At 42.0% G+C, this 20,331-nt stretch overlaps 2 protein-coding genes across 2 annotated transcripts in view; both read left to right on the plus strand.

Annotated features, from left to right (window-relative positions):
* The window catches only part of LOC119499813 (aryl hydrocarbon receptor-like), a 41,905-nt gene extending 29,438 nt beyond the window's left edge, over positions 1-12,467 (plus strand). Inside the window, exons 4-11 of the mRNA XM_037789014.1 lie at positions 120-209; positions 2,475-2,607; positions 5,045-5,178; positions 5,592-5,794; positions 6,025-6,134; positions 8,146-8,287; positions 8,594-10,187; positions 11,535-12,467. Coding sequence (XP_037644942.1) covers positions 120-209; positions 2,475-2,607; positions 5,045-5,178; positions 5,592-5,794; positions 6,025-6,134; positions 8,146-8,287; positions 8,594-10,187; positions 11,535-11,684 — 2,556 coding nt within the window. The 3' untranslated portion in view covers positions 11,685-12,467. The remainder of the gene's footprint in view (positions 1-119; positions 210-2,474; positions 2,608-5,044; positions 5,179-5,591; positions 5,795-6,024; positions 6,135-8,145; positions 8,288-8,593; positions 10,188-11,534) is intronic.
* The window catches only part of LOC119499822 (trace amine-associated receptor 13c-like), a 978,627-nt gene that overhangs the window by 521,423 nt on the left and 436,873 nt on the right, over positions 1-20,331 (plus strand). The window lies entirely within an intron of this gene.

Below are 20,331 nucleotides of genomic sequence, written 5' to 3' on the forward strand. Positions count from 1 at the left end.
ACAACATTACAGAGGTGAACTTTTGGCGATGACAATGTGGTTTCCATTTTCTTAACTAAAATGAGAAATACTTACTAACTCTGCTAACTGTCTGTGTGCTTCCTGTGTTTGACTTCCAGGCTCTCAACGGCTTCGTCATGGTCCTTTCTGCCAGTGGGACCATCTTCTACTCCTCTCACACCATCCAGGACTACTTGGGCTTCCACCAGGTACTCTTTATCTATACCTCTGACTTGCTCATGTGAACTTCCTATTATTCTAATGTGGTGAAGAAAAAGCAAAAATCTAGAAATCCCCACTGTGTCTAGGCATCTTAAAACACCTTCAACACTGTTAGCTTGAATTACAGTGTGTATTTATTCGCTTTGCCTCTGAGGAAGGGCCGAGGAGATCAGTGTTGAGGGACGGCTACGGTGAGTATGAAGAGGGTTTGGTGACTAACAGATATAGTCAACAACAGGGGTTACTTCATTAAGAGTACTGTATAACCTGAGTGCAATCGGTGGTGAAGCAGACAGCACAACTATCCTTGAAACTTGTGCCACTCAACTGAGCTGCAGACAAGCTGCCGTCACAGTTTGGAGGGAGGCTAGTTCTCCTTGTATTGGCAGCTTCCGAAATGTTGGTGTCATGGGCCTGAGCTCTTTTAAACCTGTACATTAAAGGGATAGTTGTGGTGTTTTGAAGTGGGCTTGTATGAGGTACTGATCAGTGTATTACCGACAGTTGATGGTGGTCGGCTCGCCCCCAGTGTGGAGAAACAGACAGGAGTACAGACACAGGAGCAAAGCAATGCACTGCTACTTACTACTTACTAGCCACCTAAAAGAATCAATATCAGTTTAAGTGTACACTATATTTAGAATATTTTTGCCGGTTTACGTTGCCGTCAGTTCTAAAGTCTATGTTTCAAGCTGTTATTTATGCTCTCGCCAAAGCAACCAGACTCCATTGAAAAAAACGGTAATTTTACCTCGCACACATCAGGTAGTTTGTTTGTGCTATTGTGTGACTTTGGATCCACCAAAGTCACACAATAACACAAACAAACTACCCGATTGATCGAGGCGGCGTTGGACCAGCAACCCTCTCGTGTTCTGCAAGGTAAAATTACAGTTTTTTTCCATTGGAGTCTGGTGGAGAAGAAAGCATAGATGGATATAACGGCTTCAGCTCCTTGTCGGAAAGGGCTGTCTGATGGCGAGGTAAAGCGGTGAAAACACAAGTGAGCCTTTCTTGTAGGTGGCTAAAATACGCTGCCTCCGTCCACAGCAGGACATTGCTTTGCTCCCGTGCTGGTACTCCTGTCCTGTCTGTTTCTCCATCTACTGTAGGTTATACACTGACTATAGATATATACCTCATATAACCCCACTGAGAAACACCCAAACTATCCCTGTAAGTAGGCCCTGAGTTCATGAGCTAACCGTCTAAGAATAGGACTAGTGCTACCCTGTCTGTCACATGTCCATCATCATGCCCACATAGTCGTCACTCAAGAGACTCACAATAAGACATCATATTTAACTCCGTCATTCTTAAGACTATGGAGCAGAGTTAGCCATAGAGAGGTGCAGATCTATAGAGGCATATTTCATATGAAGCATCCAGAGGCTCTGTTGTATACATTGATGGAGGGGTCTGGATGGAGGGCTTGCGTGCAGGATCTGCTGGGAGCGTCTCGGGGGTCTTGTTTGATCGATCGGTCTGCTCCCTGCATGGTGCAGAGTCAGAGGCTCAAACAACCAAAAGACCTGACCTATTTATAGCTTAGCCTTTAGCACAGAGCAGCAGTCACAGCGGTGAGCTGCAGTGAACAACACATCTCTGCCTCGCAGCTCAACAGAGCAGCACATGCTGAGTGTAGACCTGTGCAATCATGTTTCCAAGAAGTACATACTACAGGGAGACTTTTCTCAAACACCCCACTGGAGACACCCTGATGGAGACACCCTGCTGGAGACACTCTGATGGAGACACTCTGATGGAGACACCCTGCTGGAGACACCCTGCTGGAGACACTCTGATGGAGACACTCTGATGGAGACACCCTGATGGAGACACCCTGCTGGAGACACTCTGATGGAGACACTCTGATGGAGACACCCTGCTGGAGACACCCTGCTGGAGACACCCTGCTGGAGACACCCTGCTGGAGACACTCTGCTGTAGACACTCTGATGGGCCAATGGGACTACTACTGCTAATGCTGCTGCTGCAACTGCTACCACTAGTAGCCTCTGTGACTGCAAAACCATTACAGTAGCACACTCAGTTTACTAATAACTATAAGGGGTGGGGAAAAAATCGATTTACGATTTTGAAATCATTTTTTAATGCCAGAATTGATATTATTAAATAAATCCCCATACTAGTTTTTCAGGAGTATAATTTTCCCTACATCCTGCATGTCTCCACTCGCATGTAACTTATTTTGGCATGAGCTAATTCTTCCTCTCGTCATTGTTCCCCAGACGGACGTCATGCACCAGAGCGTGTACGAGCTGGTCCATACGGAGGACCAGCAGGAGCTCAGGAGAAACTTACACTGGGCCTTGAATCCTCCTCCTGCCGCTGCACCTGCCATTACCGAGGACTCCCCCCAAGGTGATCACTCTCTCCTCCTCCTCCAGACTATGATTAAGACCACAAAGAGAGGGACTGAATAAGGATTTCTAAACTGAAAGACTTGTCTGAAGGGCAAACAAGTAATATGCAACAGATTTGCAAGGAAGTTGGTTTGTTGAGATGAAGGGTCAGTTTTGTTTGACCACGGCCCCTGGTAGTGTTTCTGCAATCGATTATTTAAAGAAAACTCACTTTCTCAGTGCTTGTGCTCCTCCATCTGGGGATCTGGAGTTCCTACCGACCCACAAACTGTGAAATAAGACGACCCAGTCAGTTTTTTGTGGGCTGTCTAGATCAGAAAACATGTGATTCAACAAGCCATTCAGATTTGTCTCCCCTTCCTATGTCACATGCAGGATCATTAGACCATCCTTTACCAAAGGAAAGGAGATAATGCCGTCCCACAATTCCTTGCAGCCGCAACATTTAAAGCGACGCACCGTTCTGCCGTTCATGAAAACAAACCAGATGCTTATCTTGCATGTTATTTTCATACAGTCATAAACTAATTACAATTTCAATACTTTTATACATTTTTATGGTTTATTGACTTACATAACCTTTTAGCTTAAGTTGTACAGATTTTAGGGATATGAAGCATTTGAAGATACTCCCAGAAATAACATCACAATTATCAAAAATACCAAAGTAGGGACTGGCGGACCGTTTCTATTGCAGAGTTCAAAGGAATAAAGCATGTAAACATGCACTATTAGAAACCCAAAATACAAGTAAATGAGCATGATATGTCCTCTTTAATGCTGAAGGGGCTGTTAAATCTGTAACGTTTGCAGACATTTTATGGATTTTGGGCATAACTGCAATCTTTTGCACGTGTTTTGCAGGCATTTATTGAATATGCATTGACTACTTCTTTTTGCATAATCACAAGTACCTCCAAGTCACTGTATCTGATATGTATTAACTTTAATCATTAATTACTTAATTACAAACTCTACCAAAGTTAAACATTGCTTTGAGCAGGTTTCTGTGTGTAAAGGTGCAGCGCTCCACTGCAGTCCTCAGTCTGTGTGAACGAACACATCGGGACATGGATATCAGATGGTTAAGTACACACAGTTTCTGGCATTAAGCCATAAGACCATCCTCAGGTCAAGTCACATGACCCTGTAATCTTCACTGTGGCTTAGGAGGTGAAGTGGTCCCAGATCTGTATTTGGGCTTTAAGATGCTTACGTCTGTGTGCTTTGGTTCAGAGTAATGTGTTTAGCCTATAGTGACACAACTAACCCACTGCTGCACTGAGAAGCGGTTTACAGTCTCCTGCTTGAACTGCAACAAATGCTGTAGCACACTTGGTGTGTTAAGACACAGTTAGCTCCAGGCCTCATTACATAAGTGCATTTTCTACAACGGAGGGCAACTGATCATATGAGACAAGGCTAAAGTCCAGCTCAAGAATAAACGCAGCTGACAGAATGATGGGTTTACTATTCAAATCTGTTCTTAATTATTAAGGCATTCCAACACACCAGGAATCAAGAAACACTGCTTCATAGTGCTCGTTATTTAGGATTTCATATAGCGGTGTTTAGTACGTGCACTTACTAATCTTTAGACCATCTCCAGCTTCCGTAATGTGACATATTTCAGAGTGAAACTCTGATCTGGGTGTCATTTCAAGAGGAATTTGATTTAACCCATAGGTGTCCTGACCCCCACTAGGGGTCCCCAAAGCTTCACGAGGGGGTCGCAAGGCCTCCTTGATCTTTTAAAGATGAATTATTATTTAATATATAAACTCAAAAATGTAAGTTAAAAATTTTAGTTAAAACAACCGAAGAGCTAACAGAACAATGGCCAAGTGTCAGGGAGAAGAAAAAAATTGAATTTGTCAAAAAAGAAGCCTATTAAGTAGTTATGATTGTTAAAATTAAAAAATAAATGATTTTGTTTTTTGTTTGTTGTGTTATCTTTTGTCCCTTTTTTCATTTTATTTCTTTTCCTTCCCGTCTACCTTGGTTATATGTCACGATGGTGGCTCACATCTTGAAAAATAATGTTTTAAAATTAATGAATACATAATACAGACAGAGATTTGTATTAAAAATAACAGGAAAACTAATTTCTGTTGAAAAATTCACAGGAAATAATCTGCTAAAAATGAATTCAAATCGCTCGTTTTACACAAACTTCCTGCAGTTATTGTTCACTATTTGGGTTAATTGCACAGTTAATCAGTTGTTCTGTACTACTTCTGTTGTTGTTATGCATTTAATATAATATGAAATATCTATAAAATATGTCACTTAGTCAGTTTACTCGATGATAGAAAACTTTCCCTCAAGGAGAAAGTTGTGGAGGATTGTTAGTTCACTGGCTTTTTACTGCCAGATTCTCAAGTTAAACTGACTCTACTTTATAGTCATTATATATATATTTTTTGTAATTGCAGAGATGGAACCGGACAGCAGCTCCGCCGTGGTCACCTACAACCCCGAGCAGCTTCCTCCAGAGAACTCGTCCTTCCTGGAGAGGAGCTTCATGTGTCGCTTCCGCTGCCTCCTGGACAACTCCTCCGGCTTCCTGGTAGGTTCAGAGTTCAAACACAAGAGAAAAACATGCAGGATAAAGGCATATTATTATTATTAACAGAAAGGTTTAAGAAAATAGCTTCAGGTTGAGAAGAGCTAAAGGATTATTGCTTTATTTCTGTGATAGTTTACAGTATGTTGTGTGTGAGAATTTAGATATAAACATTATTTTTAGCTTATAAAAGATGTGAGCGTTGAGAACGTCTGGAGCACATGAATGGACAGCGGAGAACTGGATCACTCTGAAGGTCATGGGCTTCGTAGAAAATCTTAAAATACATCCCAATCACATTTATTGTGACACATCAATCAGAGTCATTCCTTGCCAAAGCTACGTTGGGGCTCTGCAGTCTGTCAGATATCACCACATTTGAAGGACTTCCTTCATTTATGTCCCTCTCTTTCCAGGCTCTGAACATCCAGGGCAGACTCAAGTTTCTGCATGGACAGAACCAGCGGCAAGAAAACGGAGGGAAGGCCCCGCCTCAGCTCGCCCTCTTCGCCATCGCCACCCCTCTGCAGCCTCCGTCCATCCTGGAGATCAGGACCAAGAACATGATCTTCAGAACCAAACACAAGCTGGACTTCACACCGTTGGCCTGCGATGCAAAGTAAGATACCGACATGCGACATACACATCAACATCCCATACGTGTCTTAATGTGAAATATCTACACGGCTTGTTCAGATGATTTTATACCAATTTAAAATAGCATGTGTGGTTTTATTCTCCTGTGTGTTTGTGTTGCTGCAGCACTTTGAAGATCATTTATTGGATGTAAGATGTGTTGTGTACAATGAACGATGTTTTTGATGATGACCCGTGGTCTTCTTTGTACAGGGGGAAGATCGTGCTGGGATACACCGAGGCTGAACTGCGGGTTCGAGGATCCGGCTATCAGTTCATCCACGCAGCAGATATGTTGTACTGCGCCGAGAACCACGTCAGAAGTAAGTAGTGCTGGAACCCCGTCGTGGTTTAGGGGTTAGGACACCGTCCTCTCATCTCTCTACTGGCGGAGAAAATGTTAAAATACTACTAATAATAAAAAACAGGTAAGGTCTGTTGTTATTTTAGAGAAGCCAACTAAATGATTTGACTGTAGGTGTTTACCACATATTATTTAGGAAGTTCTTTGTGAAAGTTGGGAAATATTTCATCACATCATAATTTGCAAATATGGAAATAAAAGCTTTCGCCAACACAAATTTAAAGACAGATTTTGAAGAGGCAAACATGCTTTTTCTTGACAATGCACTTAGTCCTTTTGATTATGTGTCAAACTACAGAAAGTTGTATTCTCCAAATACTTTGATGAGACTCATTTCAAGACACCCACGTGAACATATCTTGAGTCGACACAATATTTGAAAACTTGTTTTGGGGAATATTTTAAGCCTTTTATTAGACAGTGGACAGTAGAGAGCAGACAGGAAATGATGGGTGTGTTGAGAGATGTGGAATGGAAACAAAGGTTGCCAGAGTCAAACCAGGGCCGCTGCAGTTACACGGTTAGTGCCTCAAACCTTTAGATAACAAGCACACCCCTACATACATACAACTAGGGGTGTCACGATTTGATTTTTGATTTAAACATGCCATTGCTAGACTACGAAGATCTAAAGATCAACAGATGTCTTGGTTTTATGCCCTGACAGCTGTCAGTTACACTTTCAAATTCTTAAAAAGGCATAAAGAAAACACGTTGCTATTTTAGATTCAGTCCTGTGAATAAAAAGTTGAGGAGGTCTGGTCCAACCTGGTCAGTGAGTTCAGAGAGCTTTCGTAAGTAATCCTGCTGGATTACGGAGCAGATTGAGCAAAGCTGCAGAGCTGCCAGAGGAGAGGATAGGGCCCACAAATCCACCGCAGGAGCGAAGCATCAGAGATGATCCATACAGCAGCAGCCGACACACAGACCCCCTCAGGGGTCAACGATAGTTTACAACCAGCGGTGGGGTTTAATCAAGATGGAAAAGCAAGTAGGACGTCTACGCAGAAGAGCCAGCTGATCTCCTCCGTTCAGAGACGTTATTAATGTTGAACTAGGATTTTGTGGCCCGCATTCCCAATTTACTTCCCATACAAAAGGAAGAGAGATCACTGGTTTTATGGGCTCTGACATACCGCTTAAGGGAGCATCTTTAATATCAAAATGATCTTGTGTAAGTGATCCAAGTAAAACTTTTTCACCCTCTGTACTCAGCAGTGAAAGCACATTTACTGAATATATTTGTATATAGAGAGGACGTCAGTCAGTTGGCCCTAATTAATACAGCTGTGGACTCGGTCACTGCTGAAATAACAACCCGGTGTCACGCCAAAGCGTGTAATAGACCCGCCTGCCCACCAGAGTACAGCGTGTCAGTGTCACATTTTACCTTGCACAGGCGTGAATATTACACGCCTGTATTAACGTGCAGTACCAGCAGGGGGCAAGAAAACCACTTAGTTAGGTTTAGGCAAGAAAACCACTTAATTAGGTTAAGAGAAAACATCATGGTTGGGCTTTAATTAAATATATAAACTTAGTAAAACATGTACGGAAACAACGTAACGTACGGGAAACACGTGACAAAACGTCACTAACGTAACTTGCAAAACAAAACACCGGCCTTGAACACGCGTCTCCCGCTTGAAAGTCCTGTGTTTGTTTGACCTACCCGCCCACCATAAGTGGTCTCTCTCACTTTATATACTACAGAACTAGCTTTAAAGTTAGACTTCCATCACTACACAACACGTGACCGTCACTGCAAAACACTGCACCTTCATGCTGGCGTGTAATATTCACGTCTCGTCATCACAAAACAGGACATTGACATGCTTTCTACCGGCAGACAGGCGGGCCTGTTACACACTTTTTACCGTGAGACTGGGCTGGAAATAATGTGCTTTCAGCAGGTTTATATAAATTCTGTTATACAGTTCACTCATTGTTCCATTGTTCCATATTTGTAGTGATGAAGACTGGAGAGAGCGGTCTGACCGTGTTCAGGCTGCTCACCAAGGAGAATCGCTGGAAATGGGTCCAGGCCAACGCCAGGCTGGTGTACAAGAACGGCAAACCAGACTACATCATCGCCACCCAGAGGCCTCTTTTGTATGTTTTTTTAAATATATGTTGTGTTACACACAAACAAAATGTACCAGTTATTAGTCAAAGACAGGCAAAATAAACTCGCAGCAACAGGAATAAATTCTAATTAGCCATGTATTTTAATCTGATTCATGCAGAACCATGTATAGAAGCATGTATGTTTGACCCATTGTTAAACACGTATGACTCTTATAAGACACCTTCAATCATGGAAAAGTGGGTAAACACTAAACCAGCAACTCTGCCAGAAACAAAGCTAGCAACTTTGATCCTTAATAAATGAAATAATCCTGTTTTCTGTCTTTCTAGGGATGAAGAGGGAGGAGAACATTTGCGTAAGCGCTCCATGCATCTACCCTTTACCTACGCTACAGGCGAGGCCCTGCTCTACCAGTCCAACCATCCCATAGCAGCCTTTAGAGATGGAGGCCATGAGAAAAATGGCAGTAAGTCTAAGAAGAGCCGGACTGAAAGGCTTTTGCGGGATGGTCTGGACCCCGGCTCTCTTCTAGGGGCACTCATGAGTCAGGATGAGTCGGTGTACGTTTGCCAGCCCGCCCTGGAGCCCAAAATGTCCTTCCATAGCTTCTTTGGAGACCAGATGGGCTTCTCTGACTCCGAATCCTCCAGCTTGCACAGGAGCTGGGACGAGCCGAGCAACGGCGTGCTGGGTCCGGGCGTCACGGAGCCGGGCACCAGCTTCGACCCGCTGCTGGCTACTCTGGACTCGCTCTCGCTGGAGGGCCACGGGGTCGTGGATTCGGAAGAGGGGGGTTGTTCAAACGGCGAGCTGTTCAGAGCTCTGGAAGGGCTGGGGCTGAGCGCCGAGGACCTGGAGCTGCTGCTGCTGGACGAGCGGATGATCAGAGTCGAGATGGACCCCGAACGCGTGCCCACCTTGGACGACCTGCTGACAAACGACGAGATCCTTTCATACATCTACGACTCCATAGAGGGGAAGGTGGATTCCACAGAGCAGGTGCCTCCCAGTACTGCCTCGGCGACGGCCACAATGGTGTCGCTACCTGAGAGTAACGCCACTTCTGACGCTAATGTTCATATGCAGTTTCCTCACCATAAGCCTCCCCTGGTGGGGCACGCCCCCATCCTCCAGCTGTCCCAGCAGATGCAGCAGCACCTGAACATGCGACAGGAGAAAGTGGTGCATGACTGGGGCCAGCAGAGCGACCGTTTGGCTAACACGATAGTCAACGGAGAGCTGCTGGGGCAAAATCAACCGCTCACCAACGGACAGTGGACAGCGCAAAACATTCTGGTCAGTGCAGGGATACAACTGGAACACTATAAAACACAACAGACTATTTTCAATGGCAAAGCCTCAGAGCTGGATGGAGAGCATCATCAGCAGCATCAGCAGCGCTACCTTCAGCAGCAGCCCAGGGTGCAGAACCACCTCTCACAGCAGTGCCACGCCAAACAGAAGGCGGCCAACCTCAACGGACTGTGTGGCGTCTCCGGCGCGGAGCATTCGGCGGGAAAATCCCAGTGGCAGGACTTTGGATTCAGCGAGAGTCTGGGCAGCAACTCCTGCCTTGATAACAGCCAAAAACCTCTGACAAACACCTCACTAGATTCTTGCATGGATTATAGCATGCCTGATGTTGACAATGCGGATTACACGATTAGCGGAAGCGGTTTGTTTGGGAGGAACGGACAGCAGCACGGGGCCGAGTCCGCGGTCTCGTCCTTCCAGGGGATGAACCATAAACTGCAGCAGGAGCAGATCCCGGTTCCTTTGGCTCAGGTCATCTCCAGCCTGTCGCAGTGCCCTCCCCCCAACGCCTCCCTGGAGCAGATCCTCGGAGTGGGCAAGCCCTGCCGACAGTTGGACCACTACGGCATGGTGACCTCTGAGATCCCTCATGACCCCAGTCCCAACAAGGTGAGGATGCTGAAACACTGACATCTCATAAAACATGTGTAACATACATCAAGCATTACATAGTACAGTATTGTTTACTACATTATATCCTTCAAATCTTTGCTAGATGGATGAAATTGAAATCAGATGAGTCATTCCACCGTGGTGGTGTCAGGCCTAACATGTCTATATGCTGGAATAGGAGGATAGCTGCCAGCCCGAGGCAGAGACCTAAGAAGAGGCACAACGCTGTGTTTTTCTACATCTGTGTCTTGTTTGTTTTGTTCATTTAAGGTCACTGCTCAATATTCAGACATTGAGAAGACACGATGTGCTGTGACCTACAAAACATGGAAGCGTTGCACTGTTGAGAGCATGAGAGAAAAAGTGTATATGTGTCTCTCGGGATCTACGCCTTGCTCAGAGGCAGACCTCCATGTCGGCATTAACCTTTTCCTAACATACAGAGACCGAGCGAACTCTGGTGAATGCAGCGTGAAAAATGTCTTGATATACTACGAGCGATGTCACTCTCTACTACCTAGAGTGAGTTTTGTCAGTTACTGTCAGCGTCAATTTTGACCAATGAAAATAGGCTGGAGGAGCAGGTGCGTCAATCTTGTCATAAATAGAGCAGTTTTTCAAACAAGCGACACGTTGCTTAACCTGTTTGCTGACGCACGGAGCAAAACTGAAATAATCTGATGTTCTCTTACCATAATAGTACTATTTTAGGAGCAAACAAATTCAGACGCTGGCTGCACTCTAGTATTTTATTTATACAATGGTTTTGCACTCCATTATTTTTTTTTTCACGTAAATTTGTCTCTTTAATCTCAGAGAATGAGTGTTTTCCCATAAATTTATGTTTTTTTTCTCGTAAATTTGAGGCTTAAATCTCAGAGAATGAGTTTTTTTTACCATAAATTTGAGATTTTTTTTCTAGTAAATTTACCTCTTTAATCTCACAGAATATGATTTTTTTTCCCAGACATTTCTGATTTTTATCTTGTAAATTTGTCTCTTTAATCTCAAAGAATATGAGTTTTTCTCCCATAAATGTATGATTTTCTTTCTCATAAATTTGCCTCTTTGATATCAGAGAATATCAGATTTTTTTCTCGTAAATTTGCGTCTATATTCTCTGAATTTTTTAGCAGAATATTATCCCCCTCCCCCGGCTCTGTGATTATTATTTTTTACCTACAATAGCCCTAATACGTCGTTGTATATACAGCCAGTTATGAATCTGGATGTTGAGGGGGTATCTGTTTCTTGATCATTGCCTCCTCTTACTCCATATATGACTGTATTTTCTAATATGACTTCCATCTGTCTGTATTCACGATGTCCTCTTGCCTTGTGCAGATGGAGAACGGCTGCCTGCTGAGCAGTACTTACCCAGGAGGCTGTGCTCTGCCCAATAGAAACGGAGCAGCGCCCCCTACTGTCCAGCTGCCCGGCCCCGAGACTCTGCCCAGCCTCCCCGACCCGCCAGCCACCGGCTTCTACCTCTGACCAGCTGACCGGGAACAGTCATGCAGCAGGAAACACACACGATGACTGGACCAGCCTTATACACCTAGACAACACAACAAACCAAGCTGAAGAAACGTAGGCCTATATGTTCTTTTCTTTCTCTCGTTTCCAATTTGTAATATTTTTTTGTGTGTGTGTGGGAGGGAGGGAGGGAGGGAGGGAGGAAGGGGTCAATGTGTTGTATTTCAAGTCATATTATCATATGAGTCCTTTGTTTACAATAATGCAGTCAAGAGTGCTCCGTTGAATTTATGTGAAGTAATGCAGAGACGTAAATATGAGTTTTTAAAGATGAGTTTCACAAATCTGCGTTCAGATACAACACGAAGCAGAATTTAGAGGCAAAACTATATGTTTTTTTTTTTTTTAATCTAAAAACACATCATGCATCTGTCAGGTCACATTGGGTTGTTTTATTGTGCACGCAGTGAAAGTGCAAGATAACACAAGGTAGAACATATTGAGATATACTGGGTTAATACTGGGTGTTATTGGAGGGTAAACGACTGATGCCAGTTTACCAGTCGAAGCTGAATATAAACCATTAAATATCACCTTATTAGTAGATTAAGGGATAAGGAAATTGGTTCATAATTTGTCATTTTTCAAGCAAAAATACTAAACATTTGTTTCTCAAATATCAAGATTTGCTGCTCTTTGTCCTATATTGAATTAAATTATTATTAATAATAATAATAATAATCATTTTATTTATATAGCACTTATCAAAACAAAGTTACAAAGTGCTTCACATAAAAAAAAATGTAAAATGGTAAAACCCATTAAACAGAATAAAAACTAAAATCAGGTGAAATCAGGGAAGGCAGTGCAATAAAAGTAATTTAGACCGTCGACTCAGTCCGTCTTATTTTGAATATCTTTGAGTTTTGGACCGTCATTCAGACATGACGAGAGTCATGACGAGTCATGTTCAGCTCTGGGAAATTTTGATCAGCATTTTCTGATATTTTATAGATGAAACGATTAATCAAAATAACCAGCAGATTAATCGATAAATGAAATGATCGGTAGCTGCAGCCCTAAAATGTAACGAAAGCAAGAGAACTGAGGAGCAGAGAGGTCGTCGTATGTCTCCACTTCATGAATGTACAGAGAAATATTAATATCTGAAGCATCAAATGCAGCTCTTTATTGTGACTTTATAATAACCATCATTTATAAATGGTAAATTAAAAGTTAATTAAACTTAGTTAACAGTTATTTTAACAAACAATGAAATGATAATTAATAATGTTTACTAATTAGTTGAAATGATGGTTATTATAAAGTGTTACCGTGATTTCTTTTCAACCTGTTTTTAATCATAATTTGGTATTAAGGTTATTTGGTTCGTTTTGTATCTGAACGCTCCATAAAACACAAACAAACACAAACACTCCGTCAGTTCACCTCCAGCGTGATTTCAGTCGACAGCATCGCTCACAGTTTTACGTCATGCTACAAGAATGTAATCTTTCAGTGTTCGGTGATTTCTTCGTTGAACTCGTCATCAACGAGATGAATCCATATATGTTTAAAAAAAAGTATAGAAAATGGAAATTAATGGCTAGAAATATCCTGCACTTTATTTCAAGCACTCACTTAATGCAGATGTGTGGTCGGGGATACTGGGTTATAAAAGAAACAACCAGTTGATCGTTGAAGCTACGGATGCAACATGGACCAGTTTGCATTTTTCTTATTCTTATTTTGAGGCACATTTCAGGTGACGGGTTAATGTCCTCACAAGCACAAAACACTTCTGTACAATTGTTAGTGTCATTATTTTTTTTATCTTTCTCCACTTGAATAATTTGTTTTGGATAATGTCGGACCTCCGGATGAGTTTTCTTTCTTTTCTTTTCTTTGGTTAACTGACTTGATTTTAGAAGAAGTCCATTTTTAATTTTCTGTATTTATTCCTGCAGCAAGTAAGCATTCTTGATTGTTTTGAAGTTGATGTGTAAGACAATCTCTTGTACAAAAAGAAAGAAAAAAAAAAGAACATGTAATGCTTTGTCATCCTCTTAGCTAAGCAGTGGTTGCACCTGCTCTCCTGAGGGAATCAGTGAATCCAGACACAACTCCATCATAGAACAATCACAGGTTTTAAAGGAAAAGTCTGACATCTTTAGAGACCCGATTCGACTGTTATCAGCTCATTAAAGGAACAGGGTGTAGCATTTTGGGGGATCTATTAGCTATTAGATCTAGTATAGTAGAAATGGAATATAATATTCATAACTATGTTTTCTTTAGTGTATAATCACCTGAAACTAAACCAAACACTGGCTCTAGAGAGAGTCTTTCACGTTTTTACGTTACCTGAAGGCCACCGCAGTTCTCCAACACGCTCGAAATTGCGGTAACGTGAGTCGCAGAGGGCAAAACCGTGATACCACCAGCGACCGTCTAACTTCCGTTGCTTCTAAAGTAGTGTTATTATCAGAATCGGATCAGAATCGCTTTATTTGCACTCGGCGGCTCACGTTGCCGCAGTCTTGGAAAGGGAGGAATGAGCGGAGCCGGGTACTCAGTTGGTTGCAATCTGCAACCTCACCACTAGATGGCACCAAATCCTGCACACTGTACCTTTTAAATGTGTGTTAGGTAAGGGATAATGTACAGCGAGCCGATCATTGTTGTGAAAGAAACCCCAACAGGGGGATGCCGTGGAGGGATCTTTCATCACCCTGAAGGGGATTCTTTCACAACAACGACCCGCTAGCTGTACATTATCCCGCTTATTACACAGCTACTTACTTAAAAAATCTATTATTTTACACAAAAATGGTCCGTCAGAGTCCGACATCAGAACTGCGGCCATAGCAACGGTCTGTTATACATAGCAACGGTCTGCTATAAAGAAATAACACACCGTAGAACGCCATAATTGACCAATCGGGATTGTTTATAAGCCTCATAGATGTGGGTCAGTAGGGGGCCTGCTACACCTACTACGTTGTAAAAGTAAAAGCGAAACTTAAAGCATCACGTTGTTGGTTTCACAAGGGATACAAGGCCAAGTCTATTGGGTGAAAGTACTCTGTTCATCGCCCCTGACCTCCACCTCATGGATTTTCACACTGTCTATACTACAGCGCCTGACTTCCGCTTCTGCTCCCATCATAACTACTACGGTTGCTAGAGCTCACTGTTGTCTTCTTTTATTCCTTCTTTCAGTGATTGCCCATTTGAATAGATGACAAAACCTCCTAGTGGGTGTAGTAGGCCCCTTCTGACCCATATTTATGAGGCTGATAACGGCCATTTAATGAGCTGATGACGGTCTAACCGGCTGGGGGAATCCTCTTGTGTGCTGTCTCACGTAGAGTTGGAGGAAGCGAATATTGTTATAAACACACAGAGATAACAGGATATAATTCTTCTCCCCCGACAAAATGTGAGACTTTTCCCTTTTAAATGGTAGAAAGCTTAGCGATATATATCAGGTCAGTAATTTCAGGTCTACACAGCGTCTCTGAGCAGTTACAGAATGGCAAACACTGAAAAACCAAATGTGAGTATTAAAAAAAGAGATCTCTACTGGAAGGATACAGATCTGAATGTTTCTTGTACATAAACAGAAACGACTGGAAAACGATGCAGAGTAGAATTATTTCACGGCGAAGAGATGCTGAAAAGAGATTTCCATTTTAATTATTCAAATAATGTCATTACTATTAATATAATTGTTCTATGTTTTATGTTGAAATGTGATACACACGTGGTTACATGTCATTCGAATTGACTCTTTCCCTTTCTTTTTACTACAGCGGAAATGTTTGCTATATTTAATATGATTGATGTGACTTATTAACAATGTGAAAAAAAAGATGTGTATATAAAGGCAAAACAAGCTTTTGACAAATACAGGTATGTACATAGTTTTACGTCAAGTCACTCGTTTCAAGCACTATTTTTAAAACACATGCTTATCAAACTCCTTTGTTGATTCTTTTGTTGTTTTTTAATTGTATATAGTACTCTCATCACGAAACACTGGACTCTATGACAGCCTGAAAATGGTGCCATACTACTGAGACTTGTTGAATAGGCTATAATGTTGGAGAGTTTAATTTTTGTCTTTTGTTTAGCCACAGTTAACTTTAATAACATGCTAACAGGACGAGGTGTAGGTGTTGCAGATTCCACCCGTTGTCCTTTGACTGCTTGTTTCAAAATGTATTATTTTCTTCCTTTTGAAATAAAGGATTTCTTCAATCACTAAAGTGAAAAAAAACACAAAATATCTTGCGAGCTTATAACTGACCACTCATGTGTCTCCATTTCTGATTCCAACAGTTTTTCTATTCACTCGGACAGTAAACGGTTAACGGCGGGGGGGTTTCCTCCTGACATGTAAAGGTGCTATGTGCAGCATTTTAACATCAATAAATCATTACCACATTAACGCTGACAACTCTGCATAATTACTGTAAACAGAGCCGCTGACAACAACCCACACTGATGCTAATTTTCCAGCAGAGGATCACAGGAAGTTCAGCACTTTAACACAGAGTATAGCAACCCAATCTTAAAGGAAGGTGTATAATATCCCCTTCAAACTCAGACCGGCCGCTATTCTGTTTTCAAGTTATTGGACATATACTGATATCATGTGAAACTAGAAAACCTAAGGAATCCATTGGTACCAACCATGTCATGCTACCTTGTCGGGAAGAAGGCTAAATAACGCTACGAAGTTAGGCTAAATTTTGGCGAGGAAAAACTGGCATGGCCATTTCCAAAGGGGTCCCTTGACCTCTGACCTCAAGATATGTGAATGAAAATGGTTTCTATGGGTACAAAAAGTGTTTGTTTTTTTCTTTCAATGCACTCCTATTTTAGTCCTCAGCCGCCACAGAGAAAAGTAGAATGGCACTCAGAGAGCACAGACCTTCGCTAAGATCAGCTGTACATAGCGGAGCATCGTAAAACACTTCATTCAAACTGGACAGAAACAAAATAAAACTCACCTAAACCGTCGTCGTTACTCTTTCCAATAATCACCAAGTGCGCTTTGGTCGAACTCAACTTAATACAAGTTTAATGTGAAAAAATGCTGAATCTACAGTTGGAGTGATCCTGCTAACAGACAAACAAACAAACCAACACTGGTGAAAACATAACCTCCTTCCTAGGCCTTCAGCTTGGCGGAGGTAATAACTATGGTAGATTAGCTTGAGGCTCATTGACATCACTATAACTGGGTAATATCACTCGCCTGGAATGGCAGGAGAAAAGGACAAAGGGGATGTGGATGGGGGACAGAAAAGTCTCAATGTGCACATATCTCTCCTATTATTAGCTACCCTAGATGTAGATCTGACATACAGCCGTGGTAAACTTCATCTTGCATCCTTATTTTTCAAGATAAAGCCAAGAATAGCTAAATTTAATACGCATATTTTGAGGCTAATGTCATAAAGAGGCAGTGGGAACGTCACTTTGAGTCTCCTGAGGGCGTAGCGGCAGCAGCAGAAGCAGCAGCAGTGGGATATTTCCAGGGTGAGGCTGGATGGTGGTTGGAGGCACTAAAGCTCTCCTTGTTTACTCAAAGACACATCTCGTCTTTATTTTAGTCTAACAAGGCAAAAGAAAGAACAATGGGACTAAGTGTGCCCGCGGCATTTTGTTATGGAAGTGAGCTTTGTCAGGCTGCAGACATATTTAGATAATAACTGGCCAATTAGAGTCCCTCTGAAGTGGAGGGAGAAGGGACTGCTGCCTGGGACGAGTGAATCATCACCCGGGTACATCTGCTGTCTGTCAGGGACACGCTGTGGTTTTCATGGACATCAAAGAGAAACGTCCTGCATGCAGGGACATCACAGTCCAAGTAAAAGTTGTTAGTGTGTCGGTGATCTGGTGCATAACAGGCCGTTTTGCACGTATTACCTCTAATACTATGACTTACTGTGTTACTAGTGGTAGAAGGTAATTAAGTAATCCTACATTTACAACATTTTGAAGTACCTCTTTACGAGATTTCTTTACTTTTTTTTTCTTTTTTTACATTTGAAAAATAAGTTATTTTTATAAAACGGTCACTATATCCTGACAGTAGTGCATGAGACAGGTAATCTGAAAAAAAACATGTGCCTCTGTGTCCTCCGGTGCTCCTAACGGCATCTGCAAGATTTCACAGACCGGAAGAAAAACAAGCAGTAAGAGCTGATCTGGAGTCTGCCGTCCAGCTGCTGTTGTTACTGTAAAGCCTATTTCTCTCCTCAAATGTTTTCAGAATCATCTTGTAGTGCACTGTTTAGCTGTAAAATTAGAAAGTTTGTGACCCGGCAGCCAGATCAGTTGAAGAAATACCAAGCACCGTCCACCAGCCGGAGCACAGCCAATAGGAACGCTCTCTCAATGAAATGACCTGTGATTGGTCAAAGTCTCCCGTCACAGCCTAGATGTTCTAAAGCCTGAAAACAGAGCCATGAGGAGGAGCAGAAGTCTAGTTTTCTCTCGGAACACTTGAATTACAATATGCTGAAAGGTTATTATGGAATTTTTGCCCAATGATGCCAAAACCTTTCTGCCTACTGAAGCTTTAATGATGGCTCTTATTCCATTTAAGTCTCTAAGTCATGACAGAGTGACAGTCTCACAACAACGGGACTGAAACCAAAGTAGCTAAATAGAATCTGCAGTAATTTTATTATTGACATTTGATGAAAAATGGTGATTCCAGTCTGGTCTTGGTGATTTATAGTAGATGTTGTGTGTAATAATGTTGGCCTGGTACCATGTCAGTGCACCCCGCAGACCCTCACAGACCCTCACAGGTGTTTTCACTTAGTCCGACCCGATCAGACGTCTGCTGCGGTCGACGTTGGGTGGAGCTTTGCCGGGAATTACATGAGCTCATGAAACAGGTGCAACACAACTAACAGGAGAGTGAAGACTGAAGATGTCAACCGGTCTCAGGTCCTGTAGAGGTAAAATTAATAAGTGAAAACATCTGTGTGGGAGCACCAGGGTCTGGAACAGCCTTTCAAATGTGACACATGATCACCGCTGAAGGCTTTCATACCAGGAATGTTTCTTCTACCTCATGGCTAAAATGAATGACTTTAAACTGTTTCTGTAACGTTAATACACACCCTGTATTTGCCTCTGACATGAATAATCCTAGCCTATTTATTTAGTTCCTCAAGTATACAGTATACCACATTCATTTTGGATTAATAATTTTGCACTCACAAATAACACTTTATCTTATAACTCCTCTTGCCCCCTAAATATAGCTCATTTGTAATAATTAATTAAACTTATACTTTAATTATAGCTACTTAAATAATTGTACAGGAAGCCTGGAAACACAGTTGAATTTAAAGCAAAGTTAAATGTGTTGAATCGGTGGTCTGAGTCTCCCTCGGTTGTTCACTTTGGGTACTACACCGGCTTTCCAAATGTCTCCTGTCCTTAAAGGCCCTGTACGCCCACACAGGTACCACATGAGGTCAGACAACAGTCTTTGTACCATCTGTGGCAAACCATTTAAACATTTCATAACTAGACTGTATGTGTATTGCAGATATCAATAATTCAGTTCCTCCTCGTCAAAAAGAACATTTCAGATATCCACAATGACATTCTTCCTATCCACTATTGTCAATGGCAAAAGTGATGTAATTTTTCCTATAGGGAAAATGTCATTGTGCATTTATTTTTATTTTTTTTAATTTTTTAATTTAATTTTTTTTTTGTAATTTTTATTTTTATAAAATGAGCACTTATTCTTTTTAAGGATTTAAAGATGTCTGTAAAAGAAAGGTGATTCTGACAGAAAAAATAATAAAAATAAATATAAATAAATAATAAAATATAAGGACCAGATCAGATACAGGAAAAGGAAGGATTACTGCAAGAATGCAATGATTTAGGATAAAGAAAATGAGGGGAATGCAGAAGAAAGATTGTGAGTTTGTGATTGTCTGTCCTCACTGAAGGACTGTAATCTGTCCTCAGTGTCATTGAACAAGCCAGAAAGCATGCAGGAAGTGTATTATTTTGAAAAACCCAAAACCTTCCATTACAAGTGATTTGAGCAGGGCTTTAATTGGTCCCTCTGGGGCTGTCAATGAGACAAAAACAAATGATATGACAATAATATTACACAATGACTGAGCAGTCATGTGCACTCTGTTCCACTAGGTGGCAGCAGCACACAGTGAGAGGATCCAGCGAGGTCTCCATGCTGATGAGGTGATGTGTTCAGAGAGAGGAGGAGAGGCTCACTGAGGAGGAGGAGAAGGGTCAGAGGGACTGAAGGGAACATGTTAAACATGGTTATCTCTGGATGAAGGCCAACATACAGGCATCCTCCTCCAGACTAAAGCTGGAACATGACTTCACTAACTGTACCTCATGCAATAACTTAAAGCTGCAGTAGGCAGTATATTTTTGGCATCATTGAGCACAATTCCATAAAAACCTTTCAGCATATTGTAATTCAAGTGTTCTGAGAGATAACTAGACTTCCGCTCCTCCTCATGGATCTGTTTTCAGGCTTTAGAAAATCTAGCCCATGACGGGAGACTTTGACCAATCACAGGTCATTTCAGAGAGAGAGAGCGTTCCTATTGGCTGTGCTCCGGCTGGTGGGCGGTGCTTTGTA

The sequence above is a fragment of the Sebastes umbrosus genome, chromosome 13 (genome assembly GCF_015220745.1).
Source record: "Sebastes umbrosus isolate fSebUmb1 chromosome 13, fSebUmb1.pri, whole genome shotgun sequence".
NCBI classification, from domain to species: domain Eukaryota; kingdom Metazoa; phylum Chordata; class Actinopteri; order Perciformes; family Sebastidae; genus Sebastes; species Sebastes umbrosus.